The 18163-nt window shown below is 39.7% G+C and overlaps 1 protein-coding gene across 15 annotated transcripts in view; it reads right to left on the bottom strand.

Annotated features, from left to right (window-relative positions):
- Window positions 1-18163, bottom strand: part of NRG1 (neuregulin 1) — a 1152455-nt gene that overhangs the window by 179044 nt on the left and 955248 nt on the right. For all 15 annotated transcript variants that reach the window (XM_027530077.1, XM_027530076.1, XM_027530078.1 and 12 more), the window contains exon 2: window positions 1984-2161. In XM_027530077.1, the coding sequence (XP_027385878.1) occupies window positions 1984-2161 (178 nt within the window). The remainder of the gene's footprint in view (window positions 1-1983; window positions 2162-18163) is intronic.

The following is an 18163-nucleotide window of genomic DNA, read 5'->3' as shown; positions in this document are numbered from 1 at the left end:
TCCGCTTATGCAGATAACTGTTTCTTACTAACCTGGCTAATTGATGAAAAACAAAACAGACACCAAAACCTAGCTAAAAGTAATTTTTCTTTGTTGTTAAACTTCTCAAAAAGAATCATGCTTATTTTTTCAAGTTGCTCTCTCTCCTCCCTTCCCCACATGGACACATGTGATAAAATATGTCTGCTTTCCATTTTTAGAGAAGGAATGAGACATTAAGGAATCTAAGACATTGATTTGTGTTCCAGCTTATTCATATCTAGTTGGGTGACTCAAGGAAAGACAACAGTTTTTTGACCCTTCATTTCTTACCCTGCAAAATTAGAGTCACCACGTGCAGTAAATTGCCCTTACTACTAGGGGAAACTTGTTAAAAAACCAAACAAATAAGATTATATACAAAAGCACTCTGTCACTTCACAGAATTATTATTATTTTTTTTTGCATATTTGAAGTACCACCTGCTACAGTGATATTCCTTCTGTATTATTCTTCCAAATCAAGACATTGTACCGACACAATCAATAACAAGGATAAGCAGAGTAGTTACTAAAACCATAGAAACAGGAAAACAGCCCTAATTATGGCTCTCACAGTCATTAAACACTTTGGTAAGATTAAATTCACTTCCCTTATATCGCTTTATTTTTTCTGGCTCATGTGTGTTTGATGTTTCTGGTATTTGCCCTATAAAATCAAAGTCTAGGAGGTGATTCTCATTGTTGCTTCATATATCATCTCTGGGATTTCACTGGAATCCTCTGAAGTGTAAGTAGAAGAAAAGGTCACCTTGGCGCTGTGAACCCCTATGATACATGTCACACTGATGAAAGGACTGTTCACAAGCAAAAACCTGAGGCATTTAGCTCTTCTGTAATTTCAAAATGTAGTTTGAGATTAGAAGTAAACGTTCTTAAATAAGGAGGGAAAAAATGAAGAAAAAATAAATAAAAGAGCATCATTTTAGAGTAGGTATAGAATACATAGACGTTATAAGGGGTCACATGAAGCCTTCCCAAATAGGGATCTCCTCAAGGAGGGCATTCTTGCTACTTAGGATTACTAGATATTTTAATCTGCTCTCACGGTGATGGAGCTTAATGGAATTGTCAGTTACACATTACTTTTACGTATTAAATTTACTGGAGAATAGTTCAGATTCAACTGATTACATTCTAACTCCTCACATGATGAAGTATGTTTAGTCGCTAAGTTGTGTCCGACTCTCACAAACCCACAGACTGTAGCCCGCCAGACTCCTCTGTCCATGAGATTCTCTAGGCAAGAATACTGAAGTGGGTTGCCATTTCCTTCTCCAGGGGATCTTCCCTATCCAGGAATCGAACTCGGGTCTCCTACATTGCAGGCAGATTCTTTCCCAACTGAGCTTGATTGTGTAAGGCACAGGTATTCTATACATGATTTTAGGATCTCATGTATTACTTACTACTGCAATAGCTCCTATTAATATTTTTTAGTTTTTGAAAAATTTTTGATTTGAATTCTTTTTTTGATTTATTTTTTAATTGGAGTGTAACTGCTTTACCACTTTGGTTAGTTTTTCTGCTGCACAATGAAATGAATCTGATATATATATATATATATATGTATGTATATCCCTTCCGCTAGGCCCTCCCTCGCTCCCACCCTTCAGGTCATCACAGAGCATTGAGCTGAGCTGCCTGTGCTATACAGCAGCTTGCTATTAATATTATCTTCTCTCACCCCTTCTATTTTAGCCACATGTTACAGTTCTTTCCATATCCATCCTTCCTTTGTCCAGAAGTTGTAAGATGACATACTTTGAAATTCTTTCCTATATAATGACCCAATTTCTAGCCCCCGTATAACGAAAAATCTTTTCACTTATCATGTATCAGGTTTGTTGATGGTATATTTATTTACTAAGCTGTTAGTAATTTTTATATTTTATACCATTGTATTGCTAGGCATGGCCCCTGCTGTGACATGCAGGATACTCACCCTGGCCTTTTCTGTATCTTGATGTTTTGTGGTTTGTTCTTTCGGCTTAATTCACTCCCATTCTTAAACCACTTGAACTTGAGAGAGGAGTATTCAGAACTGGTCTCGCACCGAAGCACTAGTTTGGAACCTGCCACAGACTCCTGACTCTTCATCTCTTTCAAGCGGGGAGGCAAGGCTAAAAAAGAAAAGAGAAGGAAGAAAGTTCTGATCACATGGTAACCTTTCCAAGAGAAACATGTTCATTTTGGTGAGCCCGATCAAGAGACCATTCACAAAGGTTTTACTAACTGAGAGACAAAAGAAAAAGGGGAGGGGGGTGTCCGTCAAAATGTATCTCTGCTTAGAGAATAATAAAAATGCTCAGATAAAATATATTCAGGGGGAAAAAGAGAACTCAGGTTATAAAATTATTCTTTGAAACAGACACACAGATATAAAGAAGAAACCAGTGGTCACCAGTGGGGAAAGGGAAGAGGAGAGGGGCAATATATGTGTAGATGATTAAGAGGTACAAACTATTAGGCATAACATAAGCTACAAGGACATATTGTACAACACAGGGGGCACAGACATTATTTTATAACAATTATAAAATATAGTGAAAGTGTTAGCCGCTCAGTCGTGTCCAACTCTTGGTGACCCCATGGACTATAGTCCACCAAGCTCCCCTGTCCATTGGATTCTCCAAATAAGAATACTGGAGTGGGTTGCCATTTCCTTCTCCAGGGGATCTTCCCCACCCAGGGATCAAATCCTGCTCTCCTGCATTGCAGACAGCTTCTTTACTGTCTGAGCCACCAGGAAAGCATAAAGCATAAAATATAGTACACCATTTAAAAACTGTGAATCACTATATTGTACATCAAGTCTACTTCAATAAAAATCTATTCTTTAAAAATATTCTAAAAAATACATATATATATATATACACACACACATATATACATATATATATATTTAAGATAGCAATTCTTCCATCTTTACATCCTCTGGTACTATTAAAAATCCTGAAGACTGGTCATTTCAAAGAATCAAAATCTTACGCTAAAGAAGAACAGGCAACTGGGCCATTATTTCTACAGCACAGTCACATCCCAGATCACAATTAATCTGCATGACTGTTCTGTGAATAGGTACAACAGGTATCACACACGTTTTTTCAAATAGGAAGCTTATTTTCAGAGACAGGTAAGTGTCTCTTGTCCACAGTTACAACACTCTGGAGAGTCAGAGTTAGACTATGCTATCAACAGTAGTAATCCAGAGAACAAAGAGCACTCATAAATCTTAACAACACTCATTTCTTCAAGACAGGGATTCTTTGGTGACATCACTCTTCTTTGGTGACAACACTTTTATTGGGTCTACAGATACTCTCCCACAAACAACAAATGACCTTTCCAGAAGACCACCGCACTCCCATCAGATTATCAGTTCGACTGGATTTCACCCTTCTAAATCTTCTCAACAGAGACAGGAGAGCGCTTATACTGTGCATTAATTTATAGGACATTTTATGTGGCTCAGCTGGTAAAGAATCCGCCTGCAATGTGGGAGACCTGGGTTCGATCCCTGGGTTGGGAAGATCCCCTGGAGAAGGAAAAGGCAACCCACTCCAGTATTCTGGCCTGGAGAATACGGTCACAAAGAGTCGGACACGACTGAGTGACTTTCAGTCATTCATTCACTTATATTAAATGCTTACATACCATTACTATTTTAAGCAAGACTGCTTCAAAGAGTACCTATTCTCTATGGAAATCTTTACAGATATCTGAGATTTAATTCAATATGGAATGGTAGTGGGGAATGTGCTAAGTTGCTCTTTGTGACCCTATGGACTGTAGCCCACCAGGCTCCTCTGTTAATGGAATTCTCCAGGTAAGAATACTGGAGTGTGTTACCATGCCCTCCTCTAGGGAGTCTTCCCAACCCAGGGATGGAACCTGTATCTCTGTATCACTGGCAGGCCGGTCGTTTACCACCAGTGCCCCCTGGGAAGCCAGTGGGGAATGGTTAGGCATAAAAATGAAATAAATTCCCCAAGAAGTTGACTGTGGTAAGTCAGTCAATATATAGAAGCAGGGATTTAGTATAAGATTCTTTTTTAAGATTTTTTTTAAACATAGGCCATTTTTAAAGTCTTTATTGACTTTGTTACAATATTGCTGTTGTATGTTTTGTCTTTTTGACCGAAAGGAATATGGGATCTTAACTGCCCAGCCAGGGATTGAACCTTCACCCCAGCACTGGAAGGCAAAGTCTTAGCCACTGGACTCAGGGAAATCCCTACAATACTATATAGAATGTCTGGTGTTTTTTTTTTTTCCCATAATAAAACAGTTTAAAAAATAAAAGCATATTGAATGGATTTTCCTCTGCACGCCTAATTTCACTTAATCAACACCGCAGAAGGTGATGTCTCAACATCTCTGTTTCAATAGAGTCTTAGAAAAGCCAAGTACAAAGTCTATTTCTGCTCCACTTCAGGACTTAACGAGAAGTTAATTCTTCAAATCCACCAAAGGAGACTGCACCTCTCAGATCCAGTGAGCAATTATTCACTATGTGTAGCATCAAGACTCCAAGGATGGCAATCAGAACCATGTTAGGCACGCACAGGAAATGGTGTACCTTTCCCACTCTGCATATATTTATTTTTCTACCACTCTGCCCTTACCAAGAAAATCCCTCCAAAAATGTCAGGAATGAGTATATAAATTTTCCATTAAATTACAGCAAAAACTATTTGAACACTGTGACTTCTTAACAGTGTTCCTACAATTACACATCCCCCTTTTTCTTATTTAGAGGCTGGGAGATGAGGTGGAGAAGCAGACACTAAATGTGAAGACACAGCAGCAAGCTAGAAAATTGAATCAATATTTCAGCTGTTCTTAGCCTCTGACACCTGATGATTTTCTCTGGTTATTTTTTTTGGACAGTTTGAAAATAAGATTTACTTCCTGAAGAGCTTTCCTAGGAGACTTCCCTTTAAGATGTGGTCCACGAATTTCTGTTCTGGAGGTTTTAAAAACAGACTAAATTCTCATCTATCTGGTATAGTATTTGTATACTGACTCGATGGACCTGAGTCTGGGTGAACTCCAGGAGTTAGTGATGGACAGGAAGGCCTGGTGTGCTGCAATTCATGGGGTCGCAAAGAGTCGGACACGACTGAGCAACTGAACGGAACTGATTTAACTCCTTAAGATCATTTTCAATTTTGTAAACCTAGTAAAGGGTTTTAAATGATACCCCAAAACTAGTTTATATCTATTAAGAAAAATAAACCACCTCATTCTTTTATGTACAGAGTAAAAGAACTAGTTTGAATTTTTGTTGTTGTTTTCACTTAATTTTGTGTTTAGCTTGGCATACAGCCCAGATTTTCAAGGTTCATTCCCTTATCTCTATCCAAAATGTTCTAAACACAATATCTGAGATGTCCTTAACTCTCAATAAGTACCATGTTCCCTCACCCGCCTCTCCATTCGTTTGCTGACCAATACAGCCCGAATACAAATCTACTAGATCTTGGCATCTTGTTTGAAATCTTCATGAAGTCCATTTGCATCTCTTTTTATTTTCTTTTCTCTTATTCTACTCCACTGTCTCTTTCTGTCACCTCTCCTTCCCCATTACCCTCCTATCTCCATTTCTTTACTTATTATGACTTTAGTAAAGAGTCTTGATTTCAAATGCAAGGAAACAATTGGACAAATTCAAATTGAGGGATATTTGACGAAACAGCTGGCCTAGGCTTCAGGAATATCAATGTCATGAAAGATAAAAGACTGTGAAACTGATGTAGATTAAACAAAACTGACAATTGCCATAGACTTTGACTAGTGATTGGATCTTGCTTCAGGGGAAAAATAGTTATAAGGAACATTATTAGGACTACTGGGGAAATCTGAATAAAGGTCCTGTATCAAAATTAAGTTTCTCAAGTGTGATAACTGCATTGTGGTCATGCAGAAGATGCCCTTGTTCTTAGGCAGTATTTGCTGAAATGTCATGATATCTACAACTAAATTTCACATGATTCTGCAAATAAGGATATACATACATACACGCATGTGCACGTGCGCGCACACACACACACACAGAAAGGGAGGAAAAGGAATATTGGTTTCTCTTAGTTTTCTTGCCTTTTTAATCTGATCTTTCTGCCATTAAAAAAGTTTCAAGCTTTCAGTAAATACTTTTGAAGTCTTGGCTAAATTTGTAGTCATTGAGATCCTTGGGAATATCTGTGCTGTAACTTACAAATGTAGCTCTTAAGATTATATTCTCCATTAAAATTCTGTGAGTGGTATGGCACTGAAATCCTCCTACATTCAACCTGGTAACCATGACTTTGGGGCTTCAATCCCACTAACCCTTTGATGGAAGGAAAACAGTCTCTTATTTGGCAGGCCAACACATCTGCCCTCTCCTTTGGGGGTTCACATGCAAGACTGGTACATCTTTGTCCTTAAGAGATGATCTATGACATAATGAGGCACAGACCTTGAGAGGCAAGGCCTTTCATAACTAGAATATCCACTCCTTAAGCTGACCCCAACGTATAAACATTTCTTGGTGTTTGGGATTTGGATGTACCTCTATTGATTAGCCTAAGCTTCTCTCTTGCATGTAGCTTCAAGACTGTCACAAGCACAGAAGCTTCCAACATCCCTGGAAGTCCACTTGTCATAATGTTTCTGCTGTGTCTTCAGGAGAAACCAGCTATGACGTGAGGATACACAGCTTTTCAGGGAACAGCTGTTTTGAGGCGTTAAAATTCTCCGTAAATGGAGAAACAAATCTGTGACCCACTAACCCAGCCACACGACTGCACTGCTGGCCCCTGGGTATTCTGCGGTGGGTGATACCTTCTAGCAAAGTACACATGAAGTTCCTCGCTCACTCCAGGTGGAGCCCAAAGGGAGGCGTCCTGCCGCACTGGGCAACAACATACATTTTTCTTTATTTCTTCTCACATAAGCACCCGAATGGAATACCCCTGGATATTTCACAGACTCTTGATAAGTGTGCAAACTAATGTTGACGCCATGGTCTGTGTGCTTTTTCTCCTCTCTTCATAATGAGACAACTTTCAATAGAATCAATTTCCTTCCATTAGATTATAAAATAATACATATATGTTACTAGAATACATTCTAAAACTATCTGTGTTTCTCACACAGTTTACTCATATAAAATAATCTCATTTATTTCACTGAGAAAGCACTCCACTAAGCACTTTCTAAAATTCAGATATAACTTTATAAGACCAAGGGTAGCTTCTAAATCATGGGCAATATTTTAAAGCGAGTACTTGGATTTTAAAACTGTAAAAAAAAATTTACATGGCCTTCGATTCTTGTTTAAGAGTAAACAGTCTGTTAATTAACCACTGCTGTGTGTGCTAAGTCACTTCAGCTGCGTCCAACTCTGTGCCACTCTCTGCACTGCAGCCTTCCAGGCTCCTCTGTCCATGGGATTCTCCAGGCAAGAACACTGGAGTGGGTTGCCATTTCCTCCTCCAGGGGATCTTCCCGACCCAGGGATCGAACTTGTGTCTCTTACGTCCATCTGCACTGGCAGACAGGTTCTTTACCACTAGCGCCACCTGGGAAGCCCTAATTAAAAACTGATTGACGGTAAACACAATGCTAAGTTACTGCTGCCAGTGTAGTGAATGATCTGAACATCTTTGGAATGATTTAATTGTATTTGGCCTACCACAGTTCATAATTCTGCTTTCACTGTGATTCTGGGAGGCAGCATTTCCACACCCTGAAACAATTTAATGACAGAGCAAGTTTTAAACAGTCATTGCTTATATCTACTTCAAACTTGCTTGACATTAATATGAACCTATCCACACCCTTAGAAATGTATCAACAGAGACAGACAGTAAAGTGCAAAAAGGAGCAGCCTATAAAAATAGAAACCCCCAAACCCTCAGAGCGATGCCACGCGTTTTACAGGCACTTGTTTTTACAGGCTTTAAGGTTTTACAGGGCTTTCAAAGATCACAAACATGCTCTTCCGACTCTAAGTCAACGCAAGCAGGTATGACTGTATACTTAAAAAGGCTATTTTTGCATGTCTACATTTTTTATTTGATACGTTGTACAATGGAGAAGAAAAAAACCATGGCAGTAATTCAAAAACAATTATTTTACATGCTGACCACACAAAAATTGAAGGCATGATGCTTGTTTATTCCAATTCTTTAATGTGCGAATGAGTATTTGTGATAAAGGTGAAGAAGAACTATCCATCTAAGCAATCCTCTCATCTTACTTGTCTACTGGGTACTTATTTTTTTTAATATGTTCAATACTGCTATTATCAAATGTTGTACTGTATTGTTAAGAACAAGGAATGCATTTTAGCGTGTGTGTGCTGAGGAGATATGCAGATAGCATGGGACACTAGATGAATTGTTTCTTTCTTTGGATGTCCTGATGGTGCAAAACTAGCTCATAACTCTCCACATTTGACTGTACAGTCAAACTGAAGAGCCTTGACACTGAACAAATTAAACAGGAAACCTGCAAAATATTATCAAATCACTGTGAGCTTTTAGCTACGACCCCCAGTGAAGTCTTCCTTGCACAAAACCATTTAAAAGCCTGATACCACACAGGTGCAGATCTCACAGTGAAAACTGGTGACTTATCATGTTAGTTATCATGTTAGTTAAGGAAAGCCACACGAATATCATGAACGAGTCTTCTACACAGAAGGATGCCCTACCACACAGGTGCAGATCTCACGGTGAAAACTGGTGACTTATCATGTTAGTTATCATGTAACTTATCATGTTAGTTAAGGAAAGCCACATGAATATCATGAATGAGTCTTCTACACAGAAGGATGCCCTGTTTTTATAGTCATGTTAAAGGTAAATAAGAGAGGAAAATCTCTGTAAGTCCTTTATCGAGAAAATTATGGTCACAATGTACAGAATGGATAAAGTTTATTATACTTAGTCATCTGGTCTTCTCTTCTGAATTGTACTCACAAATTTGACTATAAAAGGGAAAAGTTATCAGGTTTATATTTTGTAAACATAACTGTGTATAAGGCAGCAAGGTCTAGCAGCCATGGTGTTTCACAATACACCTAGGATTAAAACCACTGCTACTGAGGCAGTGTGTGGGCTTAAGTTATGTTAGGGACCATCTCACAGGTCACTATTTGCTGCCACATGTGGTGACTTAAGGCTCACGCTGCCTCAAGTCCAGCCGAATCATCCTCCAGATAGACTGTCCCTAACTGCAGTTAACTAGAGTTCCCTGTGAGCCTAAATGGAAACCTGCTACGCGTCCCTGTGTGTTCAGCAAGGATCTTTGGAGGATGACATAAAGCATATGGGTACCTGCACTCGTGAGAAAGTCACTATATACCGTTCAGGGGTTTATTACAAGATATTCTCAAGCTTACTCCATACCACTGGCAATAAACTAAACCAGTCAACACACGAAGACTAGGCTTCAAAGTATAGTTAAGATAGTTAGATCCAGAAATACCATTTTAGCAGTTCTATGCCCAACTCCTTATACAAGGATGAATGTGTATCATCAAATAATATCTTTACAAGTGTTTGGAACAATCCTCATAACATATGCACAGAACATGTCACTATACAACATATTATAATACAATAAATTCAGGAGCAAAATTTCAGCATTTTACTTCTCTTACTCACAGCGTAGGACCACTAAGGCAGCGCTGGCTTCTTACTAGTGCTAACCTTCATCTCTCAAGCATTTCAGTCTTCAGCGGGGCTTTTCACATAGAGACCTGCATGAAGTTCCACATCCCCCAGTTCACTGCTACAAGCTGACTGAAACAGCAGGATTCTTCTAAATGTTCCTTTCGAAGATAGGAGCCACAACCAGCTCAGTCAAAAACTATGTTTACTCTTTTTTTTTTTTTTTGTCGCTCAGGCATGTTCGACTCTTTGTGACCCATTGGATTGTGGCCTACCAGGCTCCTCCATCCATGGGATTTTCCAGGCAAGAATACCGGGGTGGGTTGCCATTTCCTTCTCTGGGGGATCTTCCTGGCCCAGGGATCGAACCTGCATCTCCTGTGTCTCCTGAATCGCAGGCAGATAGATTCTTTACCTACTGAGCCACTGGGGAAGCCCATGCTTACTCTAAGGCTACAGAAAATGACTGATCACATTCTACAGCTAAACATCACACCCACAGGCTGCGCTAAAGAGGCACATGTACAAAAAGAGGGCCATTTAAGGAATCTGTCGCTACCCAATCAAAAGAGGGGCAGGAGCAGTCTTGAGCAGGTGGTCACAGTCCCCACGTGGAGGCTCAGGCTTGTGGTGGTGGTGGTGGTGGTGGTGATGGGTCTATTTTGACTGGCACAATATGTGAACCGTGAACTTCCTGATGTTCAAGCTGGTTGTAGAAAAAGCAGAGGAACCAGAGATTAAATTGCCAACATCCACTGGATCATGGAAAAAGCAAGAGAGTTCCAGAAAAAAACATCTATTTCTGCTTTATTGACTATGCCAAAGCCTTTGACTGTGTGGATCACAATCAACTGTGGAAAATTCTGAAAGAGATGGGAATACCAGACCACCTGATCTGCCTCTTGAGAAATTTGTATGCAGGTCAGGAAGCAACAGTTAGAACTGGACATGGAACAACAGACTGGTTCCAAATAGGAAAAGGAGTTCGTCAAGGCTGTATATTGTCACCCTGTTTATTTAACTTATATGCAGAGTACATCATGAGAAACGCTGGACTGGGAGAAACACAAGCTGGAATCAGGATTGCCGGGAGAAATATCAATAACCTCAGATATGCAGATGACACCACCCTTATGGCAGAAAGTGAAGAGGAACTCAAAAGCCTCTTGATGAAAGTGAAAGTGGAGAGTGAAAAAGTTGGCTTAAAGCTCAACATTCAGAAAACGAAGATCATGGTATCCGGTCCCATCACTTCATGGGAAATAGATGGGGAAACAGTGGAAACAGTGTCAGACTTTATTTTTCTGGGCTCCAAAATCACTGCAGATGGTGACTGCAGCCATGATTTTAAAAGACACTTACTCCTTGGAAGGAAGTTATGACCAACCTAGATAGCATATTCAAAAGCGGAGACATTACTTTGCCAACAAAGGTTCGTCTAGTCAAGACTATGGTTTTTCCTGTGGTCATGTATGGATGTGAGAGTTGGACTGTGAAGAAGGCTGAGCACCGAATAATTGATACTTTTGAACTGTGGTGTTGGAGAAGACTCTTGAGAGTCCCTTGGCCTGCAAGGAGATCCAACCAGTCCATTCTGAAGGAGATCAGCCCTGGGATTTCTTTGGAAGGAATGATGCTAAAGCTGAAACTCCAGTACTTTGGCCACCTCATGCAAAGAGTTGACTCATTGGAAAAGACTCTGATGCTGGGAGGGACTGGGGGCAAGAGGAGAAGGGGACGACAGAGGATGAGATGGCTGGATGGCATCACTGAGTTGATGGACATGAGTCTCAGTGAACTCCGGGAGTTGGTGATGGACAGGGAGGCCTGGCGTGCTGCGATTCATGGGGTCGCAAAGAGTTGGACACGACTGAGTGACTGATATGATCTGATATTCCAAACATCCAAATGTCCAGCGTAGTGTTAGTCTCTCAGTCATGTCCAACTCTTTGTGACCCCAGGGACTGTATAGCCCGCCAGGCTCCACTTCCCAGGCAAGAGTACTGGAGTGGGTTACTATGTCCTTCTCCAGGGGATCTTCCTGACTCAGGGATTGAACCCACAACTCTTGCGTCTTCTGAACTGCAGGCAGATTCTTTACCCGCTGAGCCAATGGAGAAGCCAATAAACATCCAGATGTCTAAGTGTATTAGACACATGGGATCTCAAGGACTTAGCACAAAATTTCCTTGCTGAAAAAACTAAGTAGAAGGAAGGATCTAGAAGATACTGATAAAGAAGAGATCCAGGTCCAAATATTACTTCAAAACCCACACCCACTTTCTCAAAAAGGCTTTTTTAAAATTTGAGATCAAAGGGCCCCACTGACATTATTTTCATTTTTATGCATTCCACTGGATCAGGACTCCTATGCTCTTCTGCCATATGACGCTAATAAAAAGGAAATGTAAATCTAAGTGGAAAACGGTCAAAAAGGCATTCCTGCCTTGACTTTGCCATTTTTACATCCTCCTGGATTTTTCTCATCTGGTCATCGTCGTTAAAATGTCCTCTACTGGAGGCAGCGACGGGGACACAGACATAGAAAACAGACTTATGGCCACAGGGGGTGAGGTGGGAAGGAGAGGGTGGGGCAAATGCAGAGTCGCCTGGAAACACACACATTACCATACGGAAAGCGGATAGTCAGTGGGGATTTGCTATACGACTCAGGGAACTCAAGCCAGGACTCTGTGACAACCCAGAGGGGTAGGATGGGAGGTTCCAGAGGGAGGGGACACAGGTATACCTACGGCTAATTTATGTTGAGGTATGGCAGAACCCAATACTGTAAACCAATTATCCTCCAATTAAAAACAAATTAAAAAAATGTTTTCTACTTGATTTCTGCAGCAGCTAAGACCCCAGTCACCACAACCACATTCCTTCCCATCTCCTTTTTTTAAAATTATTTTAAATTTTACTTTGTTTTTAAACTTTCCCATCTCCTTTAATGCACTTTATCTCAGAGGCTCCTGCAGAGGCCAGGCTGTTATTCCATTTTAAGAAGAGCAAACATTTTAATATGATCTCCTCTGCTTTCAAATCAAAGTTGATCAACTATCTTCATCGATTGACCCCAGTCTACAAGGTCTAAATTTGCTCCTTAACTAGTCAGAAACTATTATGATCAATGCACATCCCCAAACTTACCATTTGGGTCAATTTCCCTCTTTCTTATTCCTTGTACGTATTTCATATAAAGTGGATAACCATTCTTTCCTTTTTACAGGTGAGGATACGGGGGGTTTTGCCAACATTTGTATAAGGTCACAAGGCTGTCAAGCTGCAGACAAGGATTTAAAGCCAGGACAGCTGACCAAAATCTAGGAACTATTATTTCATTTCATAGCCTCCACAGTAATTTTATGTTTCTTACAGTCAGATCACCTCTCCATAAATGTCTGTGAGAGATTTACAACACTGTACAATTCTACAAGGGCAATAAGCACAGATTTACTAGGTAAGAGAATTTTTCAACCTGAAAAATTAATATTATGTTTGTTGAAATTAGCAATCTTCATCTTCTATACAGCTCTGTAGGGCTGTGCCCAGTATTTCATAGTAAAGGTCAAAGACAAAACTATAAAACTACTATAATAGTGGTCTTAAGACTTACAAGGTGAAGTTACAATAGTACTTTCAACAATAAACTCCCTTAGAATAATAATAGCTAACACTGGTTGAGTAACCTAGTATGTATTAAATATTAAGCACTGTCTGTCCTAAGAACATCATGTTTATTAAGTCTTTTAAGTTTTGTGACAATTCCAGAAGATATGTGCATTGTTCCAGTTTACAGACAACCAAACAGAAACAGAGAGGTAAAGCAACCTCCCACAGTCACGGAGCTGGCATACTGGGGCGCCAGTATCTGGACCCCAGAAGTCTGATCCAGAGCTCCTGCTCCTTTTTTTTAATCGATGTGGACCATTTTTAAAGTTTTTATTAATTTGTTACAATATTGTTTCTTTTTTTTTTTTTTTTTTGCCAAGAGACCTTTGCTCCCAGACCAGGGATGGAACCCACATCCCCTGTACTGGAAGGTGAAATCTTAACCACGGCATTGCCAAGGAAGTCCCAGCTCCTGCTCTTAACTCCCAGGCAACCAACTGAACAGTTTGCTCTGTCCAACAGGTTTATAAGTCAAATGTAAGATTTATCTTATTGATGTATTAAGAGTGCCCTGATGAATCCTGGCATACGCCCCATGATAGATCATTTCTGCATATTCCAAGTGCAAAACATACAGTCTGGGGGAGAAAGTGGAGATAAGCGGATATGAAAATGGCTGTCTCTTTTAAGCTACCTTGATGATTTATGGGGAAATAAGACAGAATTCTTAAAAATGGTATAATACAAATATATATATATTTTTAAACTGTGCAATTGCCTATCGTCCCCCAAATGCCACAAGGGTGGAGCACACTGCGTCTCACCCCAGTGTTGTCTCACTCTAGCGTTCACTGGAACGAGACAGCTCCCATGTGGGAACCCAGCACCGAGTGGGTCTGAAGAGATTACTGATGCTCCGTCAAGGTGTAAAGGCAAATGGCCGTGACCATGAATCTGGAGTCAATCGCAGCAGCCGCACCGTTATTGGCAGCTTTAAGGTAAGTGTTCAACAGGCCTGCCTGATTAGTCCTGTCGCCACAGCTGCCCCCAATTACGAGAACATCTCACCCAGGAACACAGAGAGGCTAACCTGCAAGCCTCATTTAAGGCCATCAATACACAGGGTTAAAACGGATCCATTATAGTTTGACCTAACTGACATACAGTGAATTCCATTTGACATATGTTTATAAATTTGATCTTTTCTGTTGTCAAAAGCTATTTTTTTCTTTTTCATTTGCTGTCCATACCTGCCATATTTATCCCCACAAGCCACTTAAACAGAGACTTTGAGAAATATCCGGTTACTGAGAATTTGATATTATATTGATTTCTTATGGTAATGGAAAATGTGCTTTCTGATGTGCTTAAGTAAATTTTGGACAGGAACATGACCTTGAAGTGTCCATATTAATATTAATTAATATTTAGAATAACAATCATTTAATTAACGGATGTCACTAAAATTCTTTTTTTCTTTTGAGAGAACCTCATTCAGATGTTCTAAACTGGATAAAATTCCCAGGTAAGATGAATAGGTGCATACATGATTAGAAGTAGTTTTAAACAATAACAGCTATGGGAAAACTTTGACGCACTGCATCAAACATAAAACTCTGCTTTTGAACAAAGCCCTAATTTATACCAATAATAGCACCCTATCGTCTACTTTTCACATAGCCCCTTAAAACCTGCAATGAAGAAGAAAACACTTTAGCAGAGCTAATCACAAAATCAGTGCGTTCTTTCAGGACCTTGAAAATGTCTTCCTTTGTTATTTAGGCAGGTCAGCTTTTCTGGTAACCATGTTTCTAATTTTTTTTTTTTTTTAATTCACGGATAACTTATTAAATTGAATGACACTAAAAAGTGAATGCCAGGATCGAAGGGAAGCTTCCTGATGCACTGAAGCCAATCCGATCAAAGTTAAATTTCTCTATGCTCTGCTCACTACAGTTAAACAACCAGCTTTGCATCCTTCCTTAAGTAGGGCCCATGTTTGACTTTGGAGTATCGTCAAAGCTTGTGTAGCTTTAAAGACTTTTCTTCGCAATTTTGAGCTGGTCCACAAACAACCTAACAGCTGAATCCTTATCATTTTACTGCTCTCCCACAGGAAAGGTTAAGAAAGGCGAGTTTCTTATCTTAGGGTTCCCAGTGTCATGAATTTGTTGAAGAGACAGAAAATGACCAGAGTCAAAGAAACGTTACAGTGAGAAAATCTGTGGCACATCATTGATCATCAAAAGCAGTCTAATTCTGTGACCCACCTAACAGAGCTACAAGGCTGTGATACCCTCCTGTACAGTCCTTGGAAGTCAAAGGATCAGATCAGAGTGAAAGGAGTCCGGTTTTAGACAACACACACACAATCACAATAAGGAAGGTTAGAATTCACAGTTTCCCTTATTTGGCATAAAAAATTAGCTCACTAAAGCATCTCTTGAGAGTACAAGTGAGCTGCTTTCTGTACCTTCTGAGAGAATCCACTGGTTCCTAAATTGCAATCGCATCTTCTCAGCACAAAGATTCACACACATTGCATAAAATGAAGCTTACTTAGCATGACAACATGTGACTTTCACTTCCTCCATAGGGTCAAGCACGCCACTAGAAAGGCTCTTGTTTTGGTTGTTTTTATTTAGGAAGAAGTTTAATTGGCTTCTTTGCTAATAGTTTCTAGCTCATGAATTTAAATGACTAAACTCCACATGTAACATCCTGTGCTACTGCTCATAGATTTTTATAGTCTCCTTGAATAGCAAGAATCAGGAGTTTGCAAATTCAGAGTCTAAGGCTTGTTTGGTCTGTGGGACTAGAGAGGCACTCTGAAACTCAATCATCTTATCCTTAAAAGAAGTAAGAGGGGTCTTCCCTGGTGGTCCAGTGGTTAAGACTCTGCTTCAACGCAAGAGCTCAAGGGTTCAATCCCTGGTCTGGGAATAAGATCCCACATGCTGTGCAGTGTGGTCAAAAAAGGGGGGGGGGGCAATTATACTCCAATAAAAAAATTAATAAAAAGAAGGTGGCTATGGGTACTAGATCTGCCATATCTATTTCACACAGCTGTAAAAATCTAATGAAAGATGGTGGTGAAAATATTTTGCATCTTTAAAATAATTACTTTTCATTCTTAGTGCTGATTTGACTGCCAGCATCCATAAATCATCTGAAAAGTAAAAAAATACTAGCTCATATGAATCCAAATGGCACCTAATCATATAATTAACAGCTGAAAAACTGCATGTGGCTATGGTTATTCCTCAAGACAAAAAAAAAAAGCACCTGGAAACTATCAAGAAGGGTCACTAAAATGTTCAAAGGGAAGGGCTGCCAATGTAAAGGAATAGACTAAACATTCTAGGAACCTAAAGATTGATACAAGGAAGGCCAGGAAAGGAAAACAATGGGCCTTTAAAGTCATAAAAATTTTAGATTCATAGAATACTACAATGAGTGGAAAACCCTCCAAGCATAAAGCAAGAAGATTTAGAATAAAAAAGGAAATGAAGCACTTAGATGCATGACTTCATTTTAGCAAGAAAGGTTATAGTCAAGATGGCAAAATCAGAATAAGGCCTAAAGTTTAGCTAATGGCATTGTACCAATGTTAATTTTCAGTATTGATCAATACACCAAGGGAATAAGGAGCTGGATGAAGAGTATATAAGAATTGTGTCCTATCTTTGCAAATCTCCAATAAATCTAAATTACACCTTTCCCAAAATATACTCAAGATGACCAGCCCAATTGAAGTATTTTTTGGGTATTAAGTTAAGGGTCCCTCTTCTGTATTCCCATAAATCCACTATTATTCCATTTAATGCATTTTATCTTAATAAGTATTTGTTTTAACCAGGAGAGAGAAGACTCCTTTACATCATGAACTTTTTCTTTTAATTCATCTTTTATCCTAGTAACTAGCACAGTGCCCAATAATATTTGCTGAACAGGAAAATGAATAAAGTAATAAAGTCGGTACAGGAGTCAAATACTTCATATTAAATAAGCCACTTGTTTCTCTCTGATGCACAGATTTATGCAAAAACACCTTGGCTTTATCAGGGTTATCATGTACCTTTCCTACTCATATAATATGAACCTATTACATTGTCTTTCAGCCAAACACATTAGAATATTCCATATTGAAAAGACCTTCTGAAGTCCAACTAGTAACCAGATACTGGCTCATTCATAGAGATGGCCAGCTTTATTCTCTTAGATAGTTCTCAATTTCCATTCTTTCATCCAATATTTTGAGTGTCTATTGAATGGTTTGTTGTTGTTCAGGCGCTGAGTCACGTCTGACTCTCTTGCAACCCCACTGACTGTAGCCCGCCAGGCTCCTCTGTCTGTGGGATTTCCCAGGCAAGAATACTGGAGTGAGTTGCCATTTTTCTCCTCCAGGGTATCTTCTCAACCCAGAGATTGAACCTACATTGGCAGATGGACTTTTTACCACTGAACCACCAGAGAAGCCCATTTGAATGGATGTTACTGTTTTATGTACTCAAGAAACAAACTTGAATAAGAAGAACAAGAACCCTGCTCTCCACAGTGCTTACATCTGGGGTTGGGTCAGAGGATAAGACCCTGATGCTGAGAAAGACTGAAGGCAGGAGGAGAAGGGGATGACAGAGGATGAGATGATTGGATGGCATCACTGACTCAATGGACATGAGATTGAGCAAGATCCAGGAGATGGTGAAGGACAGAGAAGCCTGGTGTGCTGCAGTCCATGGGGTTGCAAAGAGTCAGGCACAACTGAGTGACTGAACATCAACAACAGGCATGGAGGGAGAGCCTATTAATCAATTAAGCTATGATAAAACTTCTAAAATAAAT

This window comes from Bos indicus x Bos taurus, chromosome 27 (genome assembly GCF_003369695.1).
Source record: "Bos indicus x Bos taurus breed Angus x Brahman F1 hybrid chromosome 27, Bos_hybrid_MaternalHap_v2.0, whole genome shotgun sequence".
Taxonomy (NCBI): Eukaryota; Metazoa; Chordata; class Mammalia; order Artiodactyla; family Bovidae; genus Bos; species Bos indicus x Bos taurus.
The sequence above is the reverse complement of the archived record's forward strand: the minus strand, read 5'-3'. Positions and strand labels throughout refer to the sequence as shown.